The 27,621-nt window shown below is 43.9% G+C and overlaps 1 protein-coding gene across 5 annotated transcripts in view; it reads right to left on the bottom strand.

Annotated features, from left to right (window-relative positions):
* LOC146811928 (sulfotransferase 1C4-like) overlaps window positions 1–27,621 on the bottom strand; it is a 577,890-nt gene that overhangs the window by 23,072 nt on the left and 527,197 nt on the right. For all 5 annotated transcript variants that reach the window (XM_085618898.1, XM_085618896.1, XM_085618895.1 and 2 more), the window contains one exon: window positions 8,880–9,060. In XM_085618898.1, the coding sequence (XP_085475024.1) occupies window positions 8,880–9,060 (181 nt within the window). The remainder of the gene's footprint in view (window positions 1–8,879; window positions 9,061–27,621) is intronic.

Genomic DNA, 27,621 nt, shown 5'->3' with positions numbered 1-27,621 from the left:
GCCGCCAAGGCTGCATCTGTAAAGGTGAAATGCTGCCCCTGTCAGCTTAATCTGCAAAGTGCATGGTCACAGTGGTGTCTGGTTGCGACAGAGATGTCTTCCCAGGGATGTTGGATGCACGGTGCAAGGCCAAGCAAGCTTTCCCAGTCCTTCCCCGCCCATGGCGGAACTGCTCTTATGGAGATTGCCACTGTCAGTCAGAGGCCATGATCACAGCTACAAGGCTGATTACATTTTGGTGGCAAACTGCTGTTTGCAACCGAAACGTACCCGAACATTTGTCCACCAGTTTGGGATTGGTAAAACCTAGTGAGAGTCTTTTTAGCAAATTGTGAGAAATTCTGATTTGTGCAGTTCTGGGCAAATAGCGTAGGGTACATAATTTTTTATTATTATTATTTTTTTTTTCTTGTAGAGCGCATACATCAATCACCCAAAGGTCTCATAGCGCTTTGCCAGGACTCAGGAACAGACAGAAAAAGCTGAAGAAGAAAGGATTAGAACAGCCAAGTTTTTAGGGACTTTCAAAACTTTATATACTTGGCCTCTGTACGTAGGTGTATGGGCAATGAGTTCCAGAGGGTGGGAGCCAGGTTCGAGAAAGGTTTGTTTCCATACTTAAATGTTCAGACCTTCGGGATTATTAGTAAGGATTTATTTGCAGAACGAAGTGTCCTAGAGGGCTGATAGCTTTTTAGTTTTGTTGCCAGATAGTGAGGACCTTTTCCATTAAGGGTGTTATGAATGAGACAACAAATTTTGAAGTCAATTCGCTTTTTAATGGGCAGCCAGTGAAGCAACCTCAAACTCGTAGCAGAGGGAGAACGGGCTGGAAGATTTAAAACCAATCTAGCTACTGTGTTTTGCAGAACCTGGAGCTTATGAAGGAGTTCAGAGTTAATGGAAGCCAGCAGAGCATAGTCCAGGTGACTGACAATCAGACCCTGGACCAGTGGCAGAAAGGAAGACAAAGGGACCCATTTAACATTTTTATGGAGAGAATGCATTCTCCCGTAGCAGGTACGTGTTGTGTGGTTGACATGGTCACGCATAGAGAGTGAGTTGTCCAACATTATCCCGAGATTACAGACTGTTTATTTTGGAATAGGGCAAGTACCTAAGGTAGGGGGCCACCAGTCAGTTGTCCACATCATCTGTGCATTGCCAAAGAGTACAATTTCTGTTTTATTGGCATTTAACTGGAGGTTGTTAGTGGACATCCAGTTGTTTATGTCCACTATGCATTGTCCGAACCTATGTTTGGTGCTGGCGACATCGGAACCAAGAGTAATTAGTATCTGTGTATCATCGGCATACGACAATGTGTCGAAGCTGTGATTTTTAATAATCCTGGCCAGGGGAGATACATACAAATTGAAGAGTGTCGGACTCAGGATAGATATCTGCGGGACACCTTTATTTATACGTTGGCTCTTAGAGGTAAATGATCCAATTTGGATACGGGAGGTGCGGTCACTCAAATAACTCCTGAACCAGGCCAATGCGGGGCCCTCGACACCAGCTTCTCTCAGACGATCCAAGAGAATAGCATTTGCATATGGGCAAACAGCACAGCTAGTGCAATTACTCACTGACAAATATCACAGACTTTCTATCAAGTTTCAAGTGCAAATGGCAATTTGGATGCCAAACAATATTAGCCCCGAGAGCTGTTATCAGGGACTACATGTACACATGTTAGTTTAGTCGTTTATGCTTCTGAAAATGATAGGGGCAGCAGAAAGTGACTGTGCAACCTAATTTGTCACCCTGTATGCAAACAACATTTATAAGTCCTTGGTAGAGGTCAAGGTCATTCGGAAAGCAGCTGGTGGCCACACTGAACAAAGAAAACTGCTAAACGTGGAAATAATGTTCACTATTTGTTTTTATGATCATGATAGGCTTGAAAAATGACCTCTACTACAAGATTTGTCAAACTAGCAAATAGTTCAAGAAGCACACAAAAAGTGATAGGAGCAATGCTAGCAATTTGTCTAGTCACTGGCAATTGCTTGGGTGGCATTGTAACCCATCCATCATTTGCCAACAATGCCAACTCAGTTCGGACCCAGCCATATGCAAATCAACCTTGACTTTGCTCCCACAGGCACGGTCCAGCCTAAACCGCTGGGCCAAGTCCTCCCTGAAACAAAAAAATAAGCAACTCAAGACTGGTTTTGCCCTGATTGAGGCTCGTTAGTCGGCTGTAGACTGGTTCCAATTACACAGTGAGCATGAGACCCATATCTGGGTATACCCTTGCCACTTCGGGTGGTATAGCAAACAGGCAAAACGTGATGAGAGGAATGCTTGCAATTTATCTAACCACTGGCAATCACTTGGGATAGCATTCTAGTCCATTCTTCTCATGCCCACCATGTCACCTCAGTTTGTACTCAGCCATATGCAAACTGGTCTTAACCCTGCTTTAATAGGAACAGTCCAGCCCAAACTGCCAGGCCCGGGCCTCCTTGAACCAGAAAACAAGCAACCCAAGACCGTTTTGCCTTGATTGGGACTTGTCAATCCGGTATTGCTTGGTTCCAATGGCACAGTGAGCATGGGATGCACGTCTTCGTAAACGGGTCTGACGTAAGGCGCCACTCTGAAGTATACAAAAAAGTGATGGATGGAATGCTTGAATTAACCTCAGTCATGCGTAATTACTTGGGCCGCATCTCTATCTATTGCAATTTTGCACACAATGTCTTCGCCAATACATATTTTCTCTTGCACTGTGGCATCATGCTAATCCTAACCCCTCAGTATGAAAAGCAACAATGCCTGACAAGGGTATGCCTTTTCACCTTCCTCCTCTTCCCTTCCTCTTTAGCCTTATTTATATTGCCAAGTGGCAAGTGCAGTAGTTCGGCACGGATGGCAAATCCTAGCCCTTTAAATTTCTCCCAGCAACTGCCTGAAGAAAGGCTGCTCCCTTTCTAAGGCAGATTCATAAAGGGGTTGTACCCTAAAATCAGTATGCCTGAATTCCCTGATTTTTTATTCGATGCGTTTTACATAAGTTTTTTCAGTTAAAAGTGAATACTATCCAATATTTACCAATCGGCCTTACTCCGCTTTACTTAAACTCATCAGCATAATAAGCTATTTATGTATTTATTTCCTTACTGAAGGTTGTACAGTGAAATAAAATAGGTTGTATACCTTATATATTGGCAGAACAACAGAACCTACATTTACATTGCTGACAAGGCACTCCATTCCAAGAATCCATTGCCCCAAGACCTGAATGTGATCTAACCAAAATAACAAATTATTGGTATGGACCTAATGCAGGACCACATTCAAATGATTTAACCTTTTCTCCCCAGGGTGACTCTAGTGGACAATTCAAAGTTATATTTCTAATGAACATCCAATTGATGTGCCTACTAGGAAAAAGGAAATAATTAATTTCCTAGAACATTAGCACCTATAAGAAATCTGATTTTGCGCTTGAGATATGAAAAAACACCAGCATGGCACCTTCATTAGCGAAAGAGACCAAAAGCAATACATGCCCAGTTCCAGGTGGATTACTGCAATTGGTCTTACTATAAGCAGCGAGACAGATGTACATAGTAAATAGAGGAGAGCAGCATACCTTACAGTCATCAAAATACACTTGCTTGTCTGGTCAAGGCTACTCCTTTCATTGTGATGTTTTATACACCGAGTATCAAACAACGCAACAATAAAACAACAAATGCTATTTGCCGTCACTTTTACAAAAAGTGGACTGGGAGTTGTCTGTAAGTAGGCTAGTTAAAGTACCACATTAGATAGGATCTATGCTGGACCAAATTTAGCATTAAAATTAGTAGAAGCAATCAATGTAATCTTCTGGATATTTATCTGAATTACTTGACCCGTCACATTTTATCCACATTTATAATGTCCTTCTTGCTCTGACAAGATGAAGGTAACAACTAACCAAAATTAGATTTCCTTCTCAATTGGGTTTCTGGCCATGCCCAATGAATCTTATTGCTAATCAGAAAGGGGACCATTTTACCATCATGAAGTTAGGGGACATCAACAATTTCCCAAGTGTTAACCCCTCCCAATGCTCTCGCTTCCCTGGTTGGAATAGAAAGACTGTAAAATGTTATACCCAGCCAATTACCTTCCTCAATTAGCTACGTTTTTTGAAGCACCATAATTTGGAAAATTGAGCCGATATCTACATACATTTTATTCCTTGATGTTCGTCAACCTTACCTTGGGAACCAGAAAGCAGAATGGCTAAAACAGAATCTCAATGCCAAGATGCCTTGTCATTGGGGCTAAGTAATGCTACTGTCATCCTATTCAAGGAATCCCAGCCCATTTCACTCTCTCTCACACTCTGGGCTATGCATCAGATTGCCTTTCCAAGTAACACCATTTTCAGGCAAATCAACATCTCTACTGCCCATTTATTTACAAACAAATGGCCCCAGATCCCATCTATTTTGACACTTTGGACATCATCTAGAGTTTGGCAGACGAGATAGCCTCTACTTTTGTGATGGAGTAAACCATCTACCAAACTCTAAATCAGGCCTTTTATTTGGTAAAATTAAAAAAACATTTTACTCATAAGATGACAGAGGATATGATGAGAACTGTTAAATAACAATGCATCCCTCTTTCGAATTTTCTACTTAACGAGTTTTCGCTATTGTTTGCCTCTGAGTTCTTTTCTAATCGTAGAACCATTAATACAAAGACAGGACATGTCACAATTACTTGAATCCAGAGAGGACTTATAAATGTCCGTTCTCTCGAATCTCCCCAATAAAGTTGAGCAAGGCATAAAAAAGCCCTTGCTGAGGGCTAAAAAAGGAGGACATGAGATACCTGTCGGAAGTCTCATTTTGGATCATTTCATTTATCATCTAGTATAAATATTATGGTGTGTGCACGTGGGTGCGTGTGTCTGTATGTTTAGTGGAATTTATTTATTGGAATATTTATATACCTTGAAAACCCAGCCACAAGGGCACCTGAGCACGTCAAATGTTACACGACTAGGTGCAGGGCCAATTATGACCAGTAAGAGCTGGTATAGAATGGGAGTCATGAGTATGGCACTAAGATGAGAATAATGAAAGTGTATAGGTTCTGGCTAGTAGTTGTATAAATGACACGTACACAGCAGTGCGTTACATTACTAAGTTGGTTATGAACAGGCAGGCTTTACAGACCTTCCAATATGCTAACAGCCTGTAGTTAAGCCATAAACACTTAGGTAGTAGGTGCTTCTCTAATTTCCTGAGTGTGCAATTAGTTGTTCAAGTGGCTGGGAAGGCCCAAGTGCAGTCTTTTATGGATAATGCAGGCAATTTTTAAGCCAATTGTGGTTTCAAATTAGAGTAAATAAGGTTCTTCAGAACTGAAGCCAGGTGGATAGATTTTTTATTCAGTAGTGAGGAGCACCTCTGTGTAGAGAACATCTTTACGGGAGGCGATAGTGGACTCCGGTAGACCAGGGCAAAGGATGTTGCCCTTGTCCAGCTTCGAAAGCACCAGGGCTGCACAGCTGATCTTAAATCAGCATGAGGAACATATAGTTGTAGTTTTCTTAGGAGAAGCAGTTAAAATAAATCATTCTTTATGATTTATTGAAGTGAGGGATCATCAAGAGGTTCTGGTCACTGCACCCATACTGCTTTACTCAACATCTGCTCCTGACAGAGGGAGGGACTGAGTCCTGGCCACATGCTGTTCCTCAACTGCATCGCACATTGACATTTGTGGCCTGTGCAGGAGTTGGGGCCTCTGAGCTTCTGTGCGGCTGACTTGATTTGCATATTGCTGCTGGCATCCACAAAGTTGATGCAGTTCCTTGTATGCTTAGTAGTGGCATTCCAAGCCCAGCCTCATTCCTTCTCATTGTGATGGACAGGTGAGTCCTTGTTGTACCATATAACAATTGCCTGGACTACCCACATATGGGCCCAACTCCGGCAATGGGTAGATGGTATTTGTCCACAAGCATCATGCATATGTGTGCATCCAAAACATATGCAGTCCAATTCTCACTAAGGCATCGATACATACAGAAAAGTAATCACCATCACTGCAAAATCTCCACAGTCACACCGCCGGCACTGCAGTAGACTCAGAATACGGCAGTCTGAAGACCGCTGGCGCTGTCGTCTCCTGGCGGCCGCGGTGTTCGGGTGGTAGGATGGCCAAACTCGAAATAAGGCTCTAAATCTGTGAATATTTGCCAAAACAGTTCACAATGTCTACTAAAATCTATTTGTCCTAAATTGTTGTAATTTATTGGAATAAATCAACATGCAAAACATTTGTATGTTATGTGTAATTGACTTACAGAAGAACTGCATGTTTATTAAAATACTGTAGTGCTGCATTTAAATGACAAAATCAATAAACAGATTTCAAACAAAAGGTTTGTTAGTGTTCCCAAATTACCAGTGCATCTCCATCAAAGAACACCTACTCCTCACCCTTTTTAAGACATTTATCCATTATTATTATCCATCCTGTGTTAGGGGTAATATTAACTTGCGTAAATTTATCTCCATCTTTTCTGAATTTCTTATCCTTGTTAATCAAGTTATTTGTGTATGTAAATTGAACTTACATGTGCAAGCTGACAATTAGGCATTCCTACTATTGTATTCAAGCACCTAAGTAGGCATTGGTGGGCTCCAATCCATGTATAAAAACTTGTCTCTAATGTCCTTATTACTGTTAGGTAGTGACATCTCTTGTCACATGTAATAATAATATGATGTAGAAGCTGAACTGGAATAATAATTTACAGTTGAATTGTGACATCAAGATGCCTGTTGCAAAAGACAGCAGCCAAGGTCAAAACCAGGCCACTGAGAACCATTACAGCTAAAGTTTAATCAGTAACAACAAGAACTGGTTTTTGGTTCTCACAATTTGATTCTCTATACGATCTTCAGAAAAGAGATATTCATGGCAACATGTTTATTTTGTTGCACAATATAGGTCATTATAGAAAAGAAATAATATTTCTCTGTGTTTCTAGTTATTTTGAGCAAATCATTTTTGTAAAATCTGACTCACAATAAAATGATGCTATGATTTTTTTGCAACACATTACTAACTGCCTTTTGGTGTGATTAGTTTTGCATTACAGATTCATCTTTTTATTCTTCGTGCCAGCAGCTGTAATCTTTCTCTGAGCAAGACAACATGGAGTGGCTTTTATGTGAGAAGGGTTTTGGGGGGACCCTGTACAATAAGGAATAAATAACCTCTGTATATGATAAAAAGATATTGCAAGTCACTTCGGAGTTCCATAACCTTAAAAGAAACTCCTTAGTAACTTGCAAAATACTTATACTACAAGGAAGTGAATTGGTTAGTAATAGCATATTTGTTAACCAAGTAACATTTAATAACAGATAACACCACTAAAAGAGGAAAGCCTGCACCGATCCTCTAGTGGAAATATGTACCAAATGGGCACAGCATTGCTGTGCACACAATGGAAGTCTGAGCTTCTTCATCTAGAGATTGAGGACAATGTAATGGTGAATCACTGGCTTCTATAATCAACTAGCAGATTGCTTCTATAGTCCAAGATTGTTGCTGGTGTAATTGTAAAGTCTGAGCTTCTGAAGTCAAGATGTTATGGGGGTTGTAGTGGAGCACCTGTGTTTCTGTGGCAGGGATTGTGAATTTGTACCAGGGAATCTGTGGCTTCTGCTGTGCAGAAGTGTTAGTAATGCACTGGGAAAATTAAACTTCTGCTCTTAAGGGATCCCCACATTTCTCAAAACTTGCAGTAGTTGTGGAAGTCACAGAAAATTCCCAATAATGTGACTGAGCGTTGTCAAAGCACGTAATAGGTCTGCACTTTCATAGATTTTTATTTCAACATGAGTTTGTCGTGCAGCTTTGCTGACACAGGGGATCTCAAGTTCTACAGTGAGACAAAGAGGAAATTCCTGGCAAAGATCATGGCATCTTGCATCGATTTGGGTATGTGTTATGAGGGTACTAGAAATTATGATTGTGTTCAATGGCTATTAGGTTTCATTTGTTGTCATGTAATCAGTGGTGGCTGGTAGAGAATGTTGGTGGGGGTAGTGAGAGGTGGGTTAGAAATAAAACATTTTTTAAAACGTACCTGCTGGTTGCACAGCAAGCCGCTGCTTCTCTGCATCCTCTTCTCCTCGTCGCAGGGGAAGCACCCGGGCTCCCAGGCTCCCTAAGGTAATGACAACGCTGCAATGCAGCATTGTGATTGGTTCCCCAAAGCTCGCCTAAGCCAATCACAATGCTGCATTGCAGCACTGTGATTGGTCTGAGCATCGTGGTTAAGCGCTCAGACGGGGACAGGGATCCTGTGCATTTCCCCCACCAGGTTGTGTAATGCAGCGGTCAAACATTCATGCGCACTTTGAGGGGGCAAACCCCTCTTCCCCTGGCCCCTGCTCTGGATATCAATCCCACTCCCTGCACCCAGGAACGGAAAAAAAAATGATAATAATGTTTCGCTATTATCATTTTGTTTTTCCTCTGCACTGCCTTAAAGCAGTGGGGCGATGCTCCTCTGCTTTAGCGGAGGAGCCGATCCTGCACGTAATGAGATCAGGTGATATTGTTGATAAGGGGTTATCAAAAATGCTGGTGGTCTTGCTAGATGAGGCACAGCAGCTGCTCGTTTTCTTGAAAGTAGGGGTGTTTTGGTGATCATGGAGTGGGTTTTGAATGCTTGCGTGGGTGCTCCTTGTATATTTATGAGAATTGTGCTCGCCTTTATTAGGCTAGGCGAGTTGCTGATGTTGTTAGGGATGGTAGGTGTGATGACAAAACGAAAAATAGGTACACTTGCTGTTTGATTATTGTCTTTATAGAAAATGTGCAGCTCTTCTACCTACCTTTTCTCATGAATTTCCCAACGCTTGTATCAAAAATATGCTCTGGGATGCTGCTATAGTTGGTCATAGGGTTTTCTTTCATTGCCTTGAATGAGGTATGATGGACAATGTTCTGCAGTACTTCAGGAGCCAGGTCAACCTCCAGGAACTCCATCACCCTCCGAATTTCACGTGCTGGATCCTATCACATGTGCAAGAGAGAGATTAATGTACAGAAAGGTGTGAAAGGTGACCCTCCCATCCACTGTTCCCGCTACAGTGCACGCCTGGGCAGCTGTGCACATTGCACTTTATCGCCAGCAGGGAGCCCACCAGAGCGCGCTTTGCAAAGGGTCCTTCTGCTGGTCAGCAAGAGAAAACCAACAAAGACACGGGCACCAGCAATAAAAGGAGCAGGGCAGGGGTAACTGTCCCGCTTTAGTTAAAGCACTGGAATAAATAGAGCACTTTAATGCGAAAGCAGAAACACATTACAAAGAATGGCTCTTTTTTCAGCATAAACTATATTCTGTTTCTACCTTTCTACATTTCACAGTTTACAGACATTTGATTTGTTTAAATTGTATTTATATAGCGCTTACTACCATTGATGAGGTGTCGAAGCACTTCACAGCGAGTAGCGGCGCTACTCGTGAGCCCGAAGTTAGTGTTCAGTCCACTAATTATAGAGGTTAGTTTTGCATTCTCATTTCATGCATTCACACCAGTTTGTTTGTGGCACATTCTTGATAGCCAAGTGTTCATTAGAGTGGGCTATGTGAGACGCTATGCTTTGCTGGAAGTAATAGATATGTTTATGGTGTCTAAAAAGAGCTGTAAGGCATGAGATTTAGAGTAACTTGTATACAGAAGAGGCAGACAGATAGAAGGAAGCAGAGGGATGAAAGTTCAATCTTTCATGCAGTATCTTAAGGTTGAGAATTTTTCCATTTAATTTGTGGATGTTAACCTGTTGACAGAAACAGTTTTACATGCTGTCCCCAAAGAGTAGCTTACACAATCTGTTTAAGCAGAATTTAAGAGGTGACACAGATACTCCCCACAGTAAAATCCGTAAAATACAAAAAAGCACACTGGTTGTTGAGGCCCCTTTATTTCAAGCAGTGCGACAAAAGAGACTCCTCTACCCACTACGGCACACTGCTCTATTACTTACCGGTAATCTTCATTACTCCGGGTCCCGTTGTCCTCGTCCCATTCATTACTATAAGGAGATAACCATCCCCCGACAGAAAAAAGACTAAAAGAATGCTGGGACACTAACCCCGCCCCTTCCACTGGGAGTACATAAAGAGGACTTACCCAGCAGTCCCCCTGAACAACCAAGCCTACAACAGGAAGGCCGGCCATATGGAAGGGAGGGCGGGACGTATGAATGGGACGAGAACAACGGGACCCGGAGTAATGAAGATTGCCGGTAAGTAATAGAGCATTACCCCCAGGTCCCTTATGTCCTCGTCCCATTCATTACTATATGGAGAAATACCAAAGTAGAAAAGCCGGCCTTCCCAGACAAAACAGAAGCCAACCCAGGAAACCACACCAAGGCAGCCACCGCATGAAGCAAAAGGCAGAACCGACGAAAACCCAAGGCAGACCACCCAGACAAGAGGGAGCCCCACCAAACCCGAAAGCACCTAACAAAACAACAGGAGAACATTCAGACGACCAGTCCGACAACCACCAAGGACAACTAGCCCACAGCAGGAACACCCCAGAGCCAATTAGAGAAGGGGAGAGCACGGACACACAAGCCAACCACGGCAGGAACAAAACAGCGAGGAGGCCACCCAAAGCGAAAAGCCAAGGACCACCAGGTCAGCAGCCAGAACCGGGCAACAGGAGCCAAACCCAGGCACAGAGAACCCACGACTGCCGAACGCAGGCTCCTGAAAGAAAAGAAACACCCAGCGGACAAGGAGGCCCAAGAAACGTGAAGCCCCAACAAAAGACAACCAAATAGCCCCATGGAAAAAAAAGGTCGAGAAGCCCACCAAGGACAAACCAGAAGAGAAGGGAAGCAAAGACACTTCCCCAGAGAGACCAGAGAACAAACCCCGGAACCTCCCAGATGAGCATCAGGCCCCATGAAAAAAAGGGCCAGCAGCAGCCTACATCCCAGCATCACCCAGCCAAGTAGGTGAGACAGAGCCCACGGAGAGGGAAAGAGGGAAAGCCAAGGCACCGGGGAAAGATGAACAAACACCCGGAAGCCAACCCACCAGGCCCCGAGAGCCAGAAGGAAGAAGACCCAGCAGGGACCAGAAAGCCATCAGGCCGAAACCGACCAGGAAACAAGGCCCCAAGAGAACCAGCACCGCCAGGGAGCCCGACCAGCAAGAACCGACAAGGGCAACCAACCAGGACAATGAGACCTTGGAAAACAAAAGAAGAAAAGGGAACAGGAGGAAGCACATGAACCCAAGAACACAGCCCCACAGAACACCCCAACTTGAAACCTGCGGAAACCAGAGCAGGAAGCCACAGCCCGAAGAAGGCACACCCCAAACACCAGAGAAGGAGTGCAACGGAACGGGCAAACAACCCAGAGAACCCAAGACCAGGGCAAGGGAACCCCAAGGGATCCAACACCAGCCACAGACAAGCCCAACCATAGACAGGCCAGGCACATACGTCCCCAAACAGCCCAAGCAGAAGGCAGGGGCAAAACACATAGGCCAGAAAAGTCCAAGGGCCAACAACCCCAAGAGGACCCGAAGGAGAAGGACAGACCCAAACATCACAGCATGGAAACCCCAACCCACCAGGGGAGAGGAAACACAAAAACATCCCGACCCCAGAAGCAACAGAAGCCAGGGCGGAAAGCACAAGCAAACCAAACTCCACAGCCCAGCATGACCCAAGGAAGGGCATGAGCAGGGGACGAAGCCCCAAGGCATAAAACGGCAACTGAGGACACAGCAATCAGGAAGCCAAGCCGAAGCCAAGCAACCCGCACGACCAGAAGGACCCAAAGGCCCAACCCACAATAGGGGGAAAGCCAAAGAAGGGAAGGCCCCAGCAGAGCACAGGCCAGAGAGCAAACAGCCCCGGCATCGCCCAAACGGAAACCTAAGAGTAAGCAAACAGGGAAACAGGAGCAGCCGACAGACCCCAAATAGACACCGCCAGAGCCAAGAGGCCACAACTGCAGTCAGCACAACCACAAGGAGACACCGTCGAAGGCCAAGCAGAAGCAGCCGCAAGCCAGCAGACCAGGAGGACCGAAAACACGGACCCCGGAACAACATCAGAACAGGGAAATACCGAAACACAACCCCGGCAAAAAGAACCACCAGAAAAGGCAGGGACAAGCACCCCCTTCCATAGTGAACCAAGCTGGAGAAGAACACCGCAGGCCAGAAGAGACCCAGCGGAGGCCAATAGAACCCGGGAAACCATCCAGGCATCAAAACATAGCCGACCCAGAAGCACCACTGATACCAGACAAGACCATAGGAAGCAGGGAGGAAAGACCGAAGGAGGAGGCACAGCCACCAGCCAAGAGGCCAAACACAAGACACCCTAGGGGAGCCAGAAGCCACCGAGGCACCAAAGCAGACGTGGTGCCCAGAACACTATGCAGCAGCGGGGACCAAAGAGGACCGATCAGGGTACCCCTAAGCACACCGGCAAGGGAGACAGACCCCAAAAGTAGGCCAGACCATCACCACAGCGCCCACCAAGAACCAGCAGCCCGGGGAAGCAGAAAAAGAGGAAACCAACCTCATCCGAAACCTAAGCGGGCGACCCCACTCAGGAGAGAAGCCATCCCCAGGGAAGAAAGGCCACAGGCAAAACCGCGGAAGCCAGGACTACAACATCGAGTTCCCAGGACACAGCCAAGGAGCACCAGCACCCTGCCCAAAGCAAGGTCCCGCAGACAACCAGGGCAAAACGCAGCACAAACAAGCGCGCCAGGAAGAACCACACAGAAGCGTAGGCAAAGGCAACATGGAATGGAACCAAGAGAGCCATAACAGCAGCAGGATGACAGAGCGAATAACCAGGCACTGCAGCCACAGGCCCACACATAAGGATAAGAAATGAGCAGAGACCCACCGAAGCCACCAAGAGGCACCAGTGCCACCAACTCCAAGTACAGGCCAGGGCCGAGAATCCCCATAGAAAAGTACTCCAAAGAGCCCCAGCACCAGGAAGTCCCAGGACAACCAACCGAGCACTGAATTAGAACACCGCCAGAGCAGAGTTACACGGACTCACCCCCAAGCACGCAGCACAAGCACAAGCAACACGTGCCAGTGCACATGAGTTGGAAAAGCATGCAAACACAGGCATGCACAGCCGGAAGCAGAGCAACTGAGCAGCGAAGCAAGTGCCGAACTCAGGGCAGTAGACAGCACCCTGCCACTCCACCAGACAACCGAGAGGAACAGCACCAGGCACACGGAAATGCAACATGGCAGGAACGCAGGACATACGATCACCTAGCCAACCAGAAGCCGGAGAAAGCAAAGCAGCAGAAATCAAAGAACGCCTTCACACCAAGACCGTGTAGCACTCGACTGATACCCCAGCCTGTGCAAAGAACAGTAGCAACACAAAGCCGGTCATCATAGCACTGTAGACGCATGTATAGAGGCTCAGCACCACGGGCAAAACCCTGATACACACCCTACAGGTCACAGAGTACAACCCACCATCATGCCACTGCTTACATAGCACACGTATTCCCCGTCGGTGGCTCCAGGCGCAGAATAACAGATGGTAACCATAACCCAACTCAATGGGACTCATTTCATCGCCAAGAAACAACATGCAGTTAAACAAAGGAAGGCCTGGCATGATCAAGGCACACACAAGCAGGCATGAACCCAGCGTTTTTGCATGGCTGCGTTTGGAACGTGAACACATTAGAACCAGGACTAAGCACAGGTGGATTCCGAAAAAAGAAATGTACAGTGGCAATGCCTACGAAGTGTCCGTACTGACGAAATGCTCAGAAAGAACAACAGAGGATAACAACGCCTAAAACGGCGTGCACGTGTCCCGGCATCACTTCAGAACTGCTGGAAGGGTCCTTAGGCTACACAATGGCAGTCATGCCCAATGCTTTGCACCATACCATGAGATGTAAAGCATGCCTCACCCGCGCTGAGAAAAGAGGCCACACAGAGCAGCGCCTGCCGATTAGAGTCTCTGAAAACCACCATGTAATCACTCACCTCTCCCTAAGGTGGAGCGCACTGTAGGGAGGCAGTAGGAAAAGGCCATTTCACAGTTAAATAGATTTTCCGTGTTACACGCTCAGTATGAGCTGCGCAGAGTGACTTCAGGCAGGTGAAATACAACTGACGTGAACGTGAATGTAACCACACCATACCAATATCAGGGTCTAAAACTCCATGCCTCTTTGGGCCCGAAATGGAGAAAAGCAGACACAAACAAACCGCTATGCGGGACTCACCCGGGGGGGGCTCCAAACAGCAACAAGGCCCCCCCCTTCCACCTTCCACACAAAGCCACTGTTAGCCCAAAGCAGCAAACTCACCCCCACAAGGCTGGGGGGGGGAAACAGGAAGGCAGGGAAAAAAGCTTGACTTACAACCGGCCAAGCCACAGGAAGACGAGCCAGCAACCCGGAAGGACCCGGGAGGCCGGCCAAGGGCTGTCAGGAATCCTCATGCAGGGAAGACAAAGAGCCAGCTGAAAACCAAGCCTCCCAGCAAGCCCAGCAGGCCGGGAAGCAAGGAACCAGATACCCCAACTGCACAGCCAGGCAGCCGAATGGGGTATAACAGGAGAAGAAGCCACTCAGGCCCAGCAGGAGCAGCACCAGCATCCAAATCCAGATTCTGTCGACAGACAGAAAAAAAGAACAGGGAGAATTCTGGCTAAGTCCTCCTTATGTACTCTCAGTGGAAGGGGCGGGGTTAGTGTCCCAGCATTCTTTTAGTCTTTTTCTGTCGGGAGATGGTTATCTCCTTATAGTAATGAATGGGACGAGGACATAAGGGACCTGGGGGTAATTAATACTATAAACTATTGTTTCAGTTTATGCTAAGCATATGCACCATAAATATATATATATATACATAACTTTAATTCTAGCTCTAGGCCTGTGTTTCCCAAACCTTGATTTATGGTGATACGTCCAAGCTATAAGTAAAGATGCCTTTAAATTGAGTATTTATCTTGTCACATTTGCTGCACGATTCAAACACATAGGTCGTACGTAACTCAGGCTATGTATTCGGCTGGAATGCTTTATTTTTTTAACATGGGACTGTTTTTTGCAAACTCCTCTCACTTTGTAGTCGGAGAAAGTAAAGTAAAGTAAATTATGTGCCAATCTTGCTGGGGTACATGAAGTGTGAAAAAAGAAAAGGCTGTAGGATCTCATTTTTTTCGGAACAGCATTTCATCCCTCCTCCCATGTCATCCAAAAATGCAAAGCGAGGTATTGCCTTTCACCCTTTTTATGTCGAGCCTAGACAGCTCTTGCGCTGTCTGCAAGACATGTTGTTTCATATTCTATGTGTATTAAAAAAATTAACTGCTTTCTATTGAGTGTTGGCTGTACCGTTCAAAAATGTAGCATTTGTATTGGTGTTGGGTTGTAAAAGTCCCTCCCTTCTCTCCTTCTGGCGATTTCACTTAGTGAGTATTTAGTTTGGCCATCACACTGTGTAGCGTGTGATGGCCCGTTTACAGAGACGTGAATCTGTTAGCAATTATTCTTATCGTAACTGCAGTCTGACTTCCATTCTGACCTAAAGAAGCTCCGTGGCTTTGTTTCTGCTTCAGAGTGCATCTGTGAGTAATTATCCTTATCTGAACCGCAGTTTCACTTGAATTCCGACCTAAAAAAGCCCTGTGCCTTTGTTTATGTTTTAACATGCATCTGTTATGAATTATCCTGATGGTAACTGCAGTATGACTTTTATTACGACAGTTAAACTTAAAAATGATATTAAAAAAACCACGGAGCATTTTATTTTACTAATATTAAACAATGCATGTTATTAATTAAATAATACGGTGGATCATTTTTAGTTTCCTTTTCTGTTGAAGTTGTTGGGGTTTGTTTTCCATTTTACCAGTACATGGGCAGAGATGCTGGATTAATGTAAGGTGTGGCTGGAAGCAAATCGCAGTGCATAAGCACTTGTTTCGGCACCAGGTTTTTAGAGCTAATGATGGTGAGCACCGGCAGGACCCGGGCCAATTAAAGCTGGTGTTATTAAAAAATACGTTAGAGCATTTTTAGTTTCTTTTTCTGTTGACGTTGCCGGGGTTTGTTTTCTGTTTTGCCAGCGGACATGGGCAGAGATGCTGGAGTCATGTAAGGTGTGGCTGGAAGTAAATTGCAGTGCATATGCACTTTTTAGAGCTAACTATTGTGAGCACCGGCAGGACCCAGGCCAATTAAAGCTGGTGTTATTAAAAAATAAGTTAGAGCATTTTTAGTTTCCTTTCCTATTGACGTTGTCGGGTTTGTTTTCGGTTTTGCCAGCGGACATGGGCAGAGATTCTGGAGTCATATAAGGTGTGGATGGAAGTAAATCGCAGGGCATATGGACTTGTTTCGGCACCAGCTTTTTAGAGCTAACGATGGTGAGCACCGGAAGGACCCGGGCCAATTAAAGCTGGTGTTATTAAAAAATACAGTAGAACATTTTTAGTTTCCTTTTCTGTTGACGTTGTTTTTTTTTTTCGTTTTGCCAGCGGACATGGCAGAGATGCTGGAGTCATATAAGATGTGGCTGTAAGTAAATCGCAGGGCATATCGACTTGTTTCGGCACCAGCTTTTTAGAAATAACAATGGTGAGCACCGGCAGGACCCGGTTCTAATTAAAGCTGGTGTTATTAAAAAATACGTTAGAGCATTTTTAGTTTCCCTTTCTGTTGATGTTGTAGGGGTTTGTTTTCCATTTTGCCAGCGGACATGGGCAGAGATGCTGGAGTCATGTAAGGTGTAGCTGGAAGTAAAAATCGTTTCGGCACCAACGTTTTAGAGCTAATGATGGTGAGCACCGGCAGGACCCAGGCCAATTAAAGCTGGTTCTCTTGGGCTCATTAATACAACTATATCAAATAGTCAAACTTAAAAATGATATTAAAAAACCACAGAGCATTTTAGTTTAGTAATATTGAGCATTGTGTGTTATAAAAAAAACTGTAGATGATTTTTTTTTCCTTTTCTGTTCACGTTGTCGGGGTTTGTTTTCCGTTTTGCCAGCGGACATGGGCAGAGATGCCGGAGACATGTAAGGTGTGGCTGGAAGTAAATTGCAGTGCATATGCAGTTGTTTCGGCACCAGCTTTTTAGAGCTAACAATGGTGAGCACTGGCAGGACCCAGTCCAATTAAAGCTGTGTCTGTTGGTGTGATTAATACAACTATACCAATCAGTCAAACTTAACAATAATATTTAAAAAACCACAGAGCATTTTATTTTACTAATATTAAGTATTGCGTGTTAATAAAAAGAATTAGAGGGACCATTGCTCCGATCTAATATAATTTTCTATAGCTAATCTAATTCTGTGATTACAATCCTAGGATTTATGGTAAAGAGATAACTCATGGTGACGGGGGTGATTCATTGCAATTGAGATGTAGATGGGATGTTTTGAGAGGGCCTTGTGGGGAAAATCAATGATATTATCCAGGTAATGGGAGGGTATGGTGTTCTGGTCGGGACGGGAGTTATGCATGTAGTGTAGAAAAAGTCCCAGGATTGTACATTACATCTGTGCTGAGAGCTTACTAGAGATTGTAAGTGTTCAGGAGCAGACAGTACGCTCTTTGCGCAGTCAGGGCATGGCGCCGGACGCCGTGCTAAACACATTGTTAAGAGTTCTCAGCATCTAGACTGCACTGTTGTTTCCATACTCCCAGTCAACCGAAGGGGCATTCCGTGAGCCAAATCGAATGTTGAGATTGAAAAGCAGCTTTAGGTCTGTGGAATGATGTGGAAAGGCTGTCCCGCTTCTTCTTGATGTGCCAAACCAATGCTTTCAGTTTTAGGTAATAAGTGTGCACAAGCCTTAAATCCATGCTTTCCAAGATAGTTGTTTCTCTGGAGAATGCAATATGAGGTTTCCTTTGCATGATGAAGTAAAGTATTTGCCTGTGATGTTAGTTCATTAGTGAATCACATATAAGGAGATATTTGTAAGTAATGGATGCCTTGCAGAGCATTTGTTCCCTTACTTTTTATTGCATACTTCATCCGTCTGCTACTATTTTTGGCCCTGATGTATGCTTTTTGCAGTAAGAACGTCTACTGGATCTACTTCTGCATGGTATTACTTGGCCATTTCTCGTCCCTGGTGCCAGGTGGACTTTTGTGCCTTGCTAAATGTTTGCATTTAATCTTAATCTTCAATCAGGAGCTACAAGATTGCAAAGAAGGTTTTTTTACAGATTCTGTGTTTTTCTCCTAACTCTGACCCTCTTGAAGAGGGCAATGTTATCTTTTATGTGTGCTATTAAGTGCAGGGTGATGCAGGACAATGACTACTGGGAGGAGTCACACTTTTCATAGGTAATGAAGGAGAGTCAACAGGCCTTCTTAGCATCCAGTTCCTTGTCATATTATGACACCAATGGCTCCTTACATTTTATTATTTGATGGATCCTTCCCAGAAACCAGTACATGAGTTTCAACAATTACGGTTTTAAGAATTCCACATTAAAGCAGAACTTGCAATTACAGTCTGTAGATATCCCACTAATCCCGTCAAGAACCCCACAGTTTTCTGGGGATCCAGGGAAGCTAATCGAATTTCTGTATTTTTTACAGTGCATTTTGCCTACTGCCCTGCAGAGTTAAGTCAAGATTGAAAACATGGGGTGACTTAATTAGTTGGTATGCTGATTTGCATTGGCCTGTAGTTAATGAACGCAAATGCGTACGCAGATATAAATGAAACTTTCCTACTAGCATCAAAGAAGAAGTTAGAGTATTCTGCTGATGAAACATTGCGTGATATTCAACAAGGTGTAATGGATCTATTTACTTATGTGACTTATTTTTGTCAATTTGCAGCTGCAATTACCTAATGTTAGAAATGGGGGTCTCTAGTTGGCAATGGCTGGCCACTGTCCAAGTAGGGACCCTTCTTCTTAAGTCAGAGTAAGCAGACTACACCCTTTGATAACCCCTGCTCAACCCTGTGGTAACGTAGCACGAGCAGCTAGGCTTATCTCAGAGGCAGTGTGTGAAGCATTTATGACCATACACAGTAACACAGTGAGGAACACTACAAAGGGACACCACACAAGTAGTTATAAAAAATAAGTATTTTTATATATAGACTTAACACAAGACCAATAACAGTAAAAATCCACAATACTAGAAAATTAGGGTTACTCTTAAAATGCTGCAAAAATAGTTCAAGGTGTGCAAAGAGGAGTTCAGTTCAAGGCAGTGGTCTCTGCGACCCTTTTACTCACAAGATACCTGGATTCTGTAGCAAAGCAACAAAAATGTCGCTAAGGAGTTGTAGCGATGATTTTCCTTATGCTAACCAGCGATGCATTGAATCCTTGCCGCAAGGGAGGATAATGCGCTGGTTTGTGAGCAGGACAAAGCGACAAACTTCTGCACGCTAAGCCGGCAATGCGATATAATCCTTGCCGCGAAGGGAGGATGATGCGCCAAGCCTGTTGCATGTGCGATCCTGTTGCGATGAAAGAAAATGGCGCTCCGCGAGGGAGCGACGATCCTGATGCGATGCAATGAAAATGGCGAACGCTCGACGTCCGCTCTGCGATGTCGTGAAGCGATGAACTCAATGCGATGATTTTTGGTTAGCGAGCATTTTGAGGCCCGCAAACATACAATGCGATAATCTTTGGGTTAGCGAGCGTTTGGCAGCCCGCAGACAGGTGATGCGATGATCTCCTGCAGCGAGCAGTCGGCGGCAGCAGCGCGATGATTTTCCTTACGCTCTTCAGCTGCAGCGGCTCGTTAACGGATGTTAGCGACGATTTTCAGTGCTCTCTTCTCCACAGTAGAACTAGAGGCCCTGGAATTCACAGGAGCCTCACCTGCATATAGAAATCCTCGCTGGGAGGAAACAGGAGGCTGGTGGTGGAGTCTGATGTGCCTGAGACTCCTGCAGGAGGTTAGCTCTCTTCTAGCCCTTGGGTGATTGCTGTAGCAAAAATAAAAGTTCCTTCAAAGTCCTTTTCCTCTTCATCCAAGTCCAGTAGTAACCACTGCAGGCCAGTCCAAGAAACAGCACACAAGCACAAGGACAGTCCTCTCCTGCAGATTCCTTCAGTTACACGGACAGAGGTTCTTCTTGTTGTCCAGGTGCAATACAAATTGTGGGGGTTTCAGCACAGATATTTATACCCCAAAAGTCTTTGTTCTCAGAAGCTACAAGCCACTGAACCCAGCCAGTACCAGTTCTGCTCAGTCCTGGAGCACTTTGTTTACCTGACTCCTTCTTTCTTTTTAGAGTGCAGGGCAGAGACATCAGACGCACCACAGGAGGTGGAGCCAGCATTGTAGAGGGAAGGCACAGCCCTATTCAGGTCCCAGGTGCAACTCCTCCCACCCATCTAGATGCAGATCTCTCTATTCACCACTGGGACACCTCACCCTGTCTCCTTGAATTCCCCAGACCTGTCACTCCAAAACCAGACAGCCAATACACATAACAGCAGAGCACACTGGAAGGCTTAGGCAAGAAAATACCTACTTTCTAAAAGTGGTATTTTCAAACACAGAATATAAAAATAAACTTCACTAAAAGATGTATTTTAATATTCTGAGCTCAGGCATGCTAAATTCGTTTTTCTACCATGTTCTTTGGGTCAGTTAGGACTATAGAGTGTAATAGTCAAACTGCCCATTCTGGCCTATGGAGAACAGGTAGCCTTACAGTAGTAAAAAACGAAATTGGGTGTAATTCACTACCAGGACATGCTATACACACCAAGGCATGTCCTACCTTACACATACAATGCACCCTACCATAGGGGTGACTTACATGATGCCAAGGGAAGGTTCAGGGGCTGGGAAGTGTGGGCACTTCACAGCCAAGATGGCAGTTCTGGACTGCACACAGACTCTGCAGTGGCAGGTCTGAGACACACTCGACAAGCTGCTTCTATGGGTGGCACAAACCAACGCTGCAGGCCCACCAGCAGCATTTGGTTTACCAGCCCTGGGCACACACAGGCCACGCTACTAGGGACTAACAGGTAAACCAAATAAACCAATCATGTATATACCAATTCACATATCATATTTACACAGGGAGAGCATATGCACTTTAGCACTGATCAGCAGTTGTAAAGTGCCCAGAGTCATAAAGTCAACAAAAACAGGTTAGGAAAAATCCAGGAGGAAGGCAAAAAGCTTAGGGATGACCCTGCAAAAAGGGCCATTTCCAACAGCTAAGTTGAAAGAATTCAGAAGATTCTTTTTTCATTGTGGTTTGAAATAAGACATTATGGATGAACTGGTTCCTTTATACTGCCCCCACTCACTTTCTGAACTTAGTGACTAAGTGCTTTTGATTGAATACATATTATAAAAGAGACAAAAGGAAAGAGGGAAAAGCATATGTAGTTATTCTAATTCTTGGTAAGTATTTTCTTTTGGTCGATCAAGGATTTCAGTAGACCCACTGCCTCAAGAAAAGCCTGGATGCAAGAAGGGGCAGTTAGATGTCATTTACCAAAACATTAAAAGTAATGCCAGCAAAGGCTGGGGTGTGTTTTTGTCTGTATTGTTGTGATGCTGGACATGAGACTCAAATGCGTGCTAAACAGCCACAGTAAAATGTTGGAAGAACCCAATCATGGTCCGAGAAGTCAGATTGAAAGGAAAGCAGAAGGTGGAAAATGTATTACTACCTGAGGACTGTTGGATAGTGGCACCTGTGGTGTTCAGGACTGGGATGATGAGAATAATATTCCTAAAAGAGTTACGGATACTCCTAAAATGAATAAAACTGTTAATGGCTCAGGAATGATGCAAGAGGGATTTTGCCTTTGCAGGTCTCATTTGGACATCATACTGAAGTATTATCTTTTGACAACATTGCTGCACACAATTACAGTAATAGTTGGAATTACCTAGTTAAAGCGGCATACCTCGCAAGACAACTGGTCTACTCAAACAAAATGTTTGTCATCATAGGTTTGATCGTAGCTATATGTTAGGAAGTTATCAACCATGTATTGATAAGATAAAGGACTTCACGTTCTATTTAGTAATGTCTAATCTTAATTTATTCACACTGCTGTGTCATGTTTTATCTAATATGTTTTGCCAAGCCTAAAGTCTGTTCACTCCCCCCCTCATGCGAAATGTGACTGCATCATGCCAATGGAGCTGGTGCTATTCTTTCGAGCTTATTTATTCTTTATCTGAGAAAAAAAAGGGGATATTGAAGGCTTATTTGCATGAGAATTTTCATGAGCCTTTACTAAACTTGATTTACAAGATGTTTATTATCCGTCACATTAAAACAAGGAACTAAGTAGAAAATGGGGTTTGTGCACCCCATTTGGCAATTTGGAATATCACATAATGCAATTTGGGTTCTGTCATTTTTCTGAATTTTATGGATTCAATATATTCTCATGCCTTGCATCAGTTTATGTTGTTGAATTTAGATGATATTCTCTAATAGAACATCAAGCACATATGAACTTGATGCTGTCAAGATTTCAGCAACATCATTTGTCTTTCAAACACAAGACGTGTGAGTATGAAAAGAATGTTGGACTTAGACTGAACGCTTCTGCCTTTCTATAGATCCACAGAAGGATTTTAGATTGACGTTTCACATACTTAAATTAAAAAAGCCTCAAAATGTACTTAGATTTGCAGATTTATATTGTCAAATTATCAAAGCATTTTCAGTGATAACCAGTGGCATTTTAGTCAATTTCAACATATATTCTCTCTCACACCATTTTTATGCTATTCAGAAACGTCCGTGAATTGTATTGTGAAAAACAGATAGATGCCTCTAAAACAGCAGTTGGGGCAGTTTTATTACAGCAGCAAGAAGACCATGACCAAGAACATCTTTTTTTTATATATAGCTCATATTTGGTCAGAGTCTGACTAAAACTACTCAGTCCTTGAAAGTAAGCATTTAGAAGGCATCCTGTAATGAATAAAGGCATATTTTGACGGGTACTTGAGGACAAAATCTTCAGTGTAGGAATAGTCATCAAGCTAGATGGACATTTTTCTTTACATACTGTGATATTTCTGTTACGTTAAATACAGGGGGATATTCTCAAGAAAGTGTGATAACTACCGCAAAATCAGCTCAACGCAACTCTTCACATCGCAGTCTATCGCGGGAAAATAACACCGTGACAACGTGGTATTCCCAAGCTGGCGGCACCATGCGATAGGCTCACGATAACGCGTCAAATGTCTGCGATAAAGTCAATGCGACGCCACAAAAATGCGAAACACGAACGCAAAAAAAGCTGCGATGAGGCTAATAGCGATACAAAATCCAGCGAAAACCAGCGACAGGCCTGCAATTCCCACGCATCATGCGGGAAAATGCACCATAAAAGCAGAGTAAAATAGCAGTGGTGCACAAATGTGCATTGTGTTGTACATTGATAAGTATTATGAAGTTCTTACTATTGGCTTTGACATGGCCTTATGTCATCCTCAATTCTGTCTCTGCCTGGCTTGAGCTTTATCTGCGTGCACAGCCACGCTTGCAAGTTGTTTGGGTTAATCACGTCCAAGGATTGTTTTTGTGTGTAGTTCCGGGGAGAGGTTGTGTAGAAGGTCTCAGATTTTGAAGGAGTATTTGGTGAACAAGTGGGTGCGCAGAAGGACATTGCCTTTGGAGTACCTTTGGTGCGGCCACCATTAAGAAGTTTCTGGAGGGGAAGACGATCCTGGTCCTGGGTGAGGGTGTGGGGGTGGGGGTGGGCATGGCTGGGGCATGTGGCAGCAGAGGCATGGGATGTGGTATAGAAAATGAGCAGATGAGAGAGCGGCATGAGGGCCCCAATGCTGGAAGAAACAGAGGCAGATGAATGAATAAATTGCCATTTGAATAGCACAAACAGCCACTCCCGAAGAGGCAACCCAGCACTAACCAGCAAAATGACTATGGCTTCAACTAGCATCTATTCAACAAGAGGGACACTGTTCTTACAGAAAGAAAGACTAGGTTCTGGACAGAACACCAAGGGCAATCCTTGGGGGTTGTCTCTTGTTGCCCTCACACACCCTAGGGATGTCATGCTTCATCATCGGGCTGGTGCTCCTCATTGGCCTGGCGCTGCAATGCCCTACAAGATCTTTTTGTTGTTAATGCCATCTGATGAGTGCGAGGGTGTCAAATAAGTGGGGTGGTAGTGAATGTGAAAAAACATGAATCAAAACTGTCTAAGGGATATCAAATCACTCTTTAACCCTTTTGCTGCCTGCCCCCCACCCGTGCTAAGCCTTTTTTGGCTATTTTGGGTACTTTGCACTTAGGCCCCTGTAACATTTTGTCCATATAAGGTATCCACGCCAAATTTGGGTCCTTTTCTTCCGACATCATGGGATTTTAAAGGTATCCAGGGTTTCCGGATTCCCCTGGATGGGACCCAGAAATTAGCCAAAATACAGCTACATTTATTTTTTTTGAATGAAGAAAAAGTGCTGCAGAAGAAAGTGTCTGTTTTTTTCCTGCAAATGGTATCAACAAAGGGTTTGTGGTGCTGAAATCACCAGCTTTCAGGAACAGACAGACTTTAGTCAAAAAATCAAAATTTTGTACACAGTTTTGGTATTTTACTGGGACATAGCCTATTTTTGCTACTTTTTGTGCATTCAACCTCCTTTCAGTTAGTGGTAGAAATGGGTGTGAAAGCAATAATGGCACCCGGAAAGCTATACATTTCTGAAAAGTAGACAAGATTCTGAATTCAGTAAGGGGTCATTTGTGTAGATCCTTCAAGGTTTTTTTTATAGAAATGTACAGTTGAAATTAAGAAAAATTGAAAATGAGTTGAAAAAACCAGCCATTTGTGCCAACGTTTACACCTGTACCTTCGTCTAAGTATGATAGATGCTTGAAAGCAGTATACCGTTACATCTACTGAACTCTTATGGTTGTGGGGATATAAAGGACTTGTAGGTTTACCAAGAACCCCAGGAACCGAGAGCCAATAACTGAGCAATGTCTTGCAATGGTTTTTCATTGTGTACCCGGTATATAGCAATTTTATTTGGTAAAATATAAAGAGTGAAAACTAGGTATCAAAGACATCGGAACAAAATATAGAGTTTAGAAACAGTAGCTGTTTGCACTTCTTCGAAATTGTGGATACCCATACTAGCATGTGAATTATAGGACATTTTTCAAGGTGACTTTTTTTTTACACATTGTCTTACATTTGAAAGGCAGAAATGTATTGAAAGTCAATAGGTAATAACAGTTGCTCTACAATTCTGTGTCCCCCTAAGTCTCCTGATTTAAATAGTACCTCACTTGTGTGGGAAAGCCTAGTGCCAGCTACAGGTAACGGCCCAAAATGCAACGTGGATAAGAATAGGACACTTTACTCCACACACATTTACTTTGCATGCCATTACCCGGCAGTTTTTACACCGCAAAATGTTTACAACGTCGGGCTTTACAAAGCAATCAATTACAATGCATTCCCCATTACAACGCAATTTACTATTCTAACTCCACAGGGGCGTTACTTTGGGAAAGCTTGCAATGTGAAGCACTGCATTGTAAAAAGTTTGCAGAGTAAAAAATGCAGGGTAATTGCATGCACAGGAATGCATGCGGGGTAAAGGATGTTTTCCTCTGGATACACCACATTTTTACACTGAAAACAGACCCTTTTTTGCAAAGTGGCTAGCTGTGGATTTTGAACCCGAGCTCAGCCAGCACCTAGGGAAAGCTAGCAAACCTATACATTTTTTAAAACAAGACACCCAGAGGAATCCATGATGGGTGACTTTAGTGGCGCACATCAGGTTCTGTTACCCAGAATCCTGTGCATACCGCAAACTTTGTAAAAAAAAAAAAAACACGTTTTCCTCACATTTCTGCGATAGAAAGTTCTGCAATTTGCGTGGATCCACAAAATTCCATTCACTCCGCATTCCCCAAAGTCTTTTGATAAAAATGGCACTTCACTTGTGTAGGTAGGCCTTGTGCCCGACACAGGAAAATGCCAAACACGCAACGTGGTCAAACCATATTTTTACACTGAAAACGGACGCTTTTTTTGCAAAGTGCCTAGCTATGGATTTTGAACACTTACTCTGCCAGCACCTAGGGAAACCTAGAAAACCTATACATTTTTTTAAAATAACACCCAGGGGAATCCAGGAGGTGGTGACTTGTGTGGATCTCACCATGTTCTGTTACCTAGAATCCCTTGCAAACCTTAAACTTTGTTAAAACAAACACATTTTCCTCACATTTCTGTGATGGAAAGTTCAGGAATCTGCATGGATCCACAAATGTACACCCATCTCGCATTCCCCAAAGTCTTCCTATAAAAATGGTACCTCACATTTGTGGGTAGAACTAGTGCCCGTGACAGGAAACGGCCCAAAGCGCAAAGTGGACACACCACGTTTTTACAGTGAAAACAGACCCTTTTTTTGCAAAGTGCCGAGCTGTAGATTTTGAACCCTAGCTCTGTCGTCACCTATGAAAACCTAGACCAGCTATACTTTTTTGAAAACTAAACACCCAGATGAATCCAGGAGGAGGTGACTTGTGTGGCTCTCACCAGGTTCTGTTATCCAGAATCCATTGCAAACCTCAAACTTTGTCAAAAAACACATTTTCCTCAAATTTCTGTCATGGAAAGTTCGGGAATCTGCGTGGATCCACAACATTTCACCCACCGCACAGTCCCCAAGTCTTCAGATAAAAATGGTACCTCACTTGTGTGGGTAGGCCTAGTGCCTGAGACAGGAAACTGCCAAAAACGCAACGTGGACAAACCTGATTTTTACAATGAAAACTGACCCTTTTTTTTGCTTAGTGCCCGCAACAGGAAATGGCCCAAAATGCAATGTAGACACACTACATTTTTACAGTGAAAACTGATCCTTTTTTTGCAAAGTGCCAAGCTGTGGATTTTGAACCCTCACTCTGCCGGCACCTAGGGAAACATAGCAAACCTCTACATTTTATGAAAACTAGACAGCCTGGGGAATCCAGCATGGGGTGACTTGTGTGGCTCTCACCAAGTTCTTTTACCCAGAATCGCTTGCAAACCTTAAACGTTGTAAAAAAAACACATTTTCCTCACATTTCTGTTATGGAAAGTTCTGGAATCTGCGTCGATCCACAACATTCCACCCACCCCACAGTCCCCAAGTCTTCAGATAAAAATAGTACCTCACTTGTGTGGGTAGGCCTAGTGCCTGAGAAAGGAAACTGCCAAAAACGCAACGTGGACAAACCCAATTTTTACACTGAAAACTGACCATTTTTTTAGCAAAGTGCCTAGCTGTGGATTTTGAACTATAGCTGTGCTGGCACCTAGGGATACCTATACATTTTTAAACACTAGGAACCCAGTGAAATCCAGGAGGGGATGACTTATGTGGCTCTCTCCAGGTTCTGTTACCCAGAATACCTCACAAACATCAAACTTTGCAAGAACAAAACACATTTTCCTCACATTTCTGTGATGGAAAATTATGGAATCTGCGTGGATCCACAAAATTCTACCCACCCCGCATTTCCCAAAGTCTTCAGATAAAAATGGTACCTCACTTGTGTGGGTAGGCCT

This window comes from Triturus cristatus, chromosome 7 (genome assembly GCF_964204655.1).
Source record: "Triturus cristatus chromosome 7, aTriCri1.1, whole genome shotgun sequence".
NCBI classification, from domain to species: domain Eukaryota; kingdom Metazoa; phylum Chordata; class Amphibia; order Caudata; family Salamandridae; genus Triturus; species Triturus cristatus.
The sequence above is the reverse complement of the archived record's forward strand: the minus strand, read 5'-3'. Positions and strand labels throughout refer to the sequence as shown.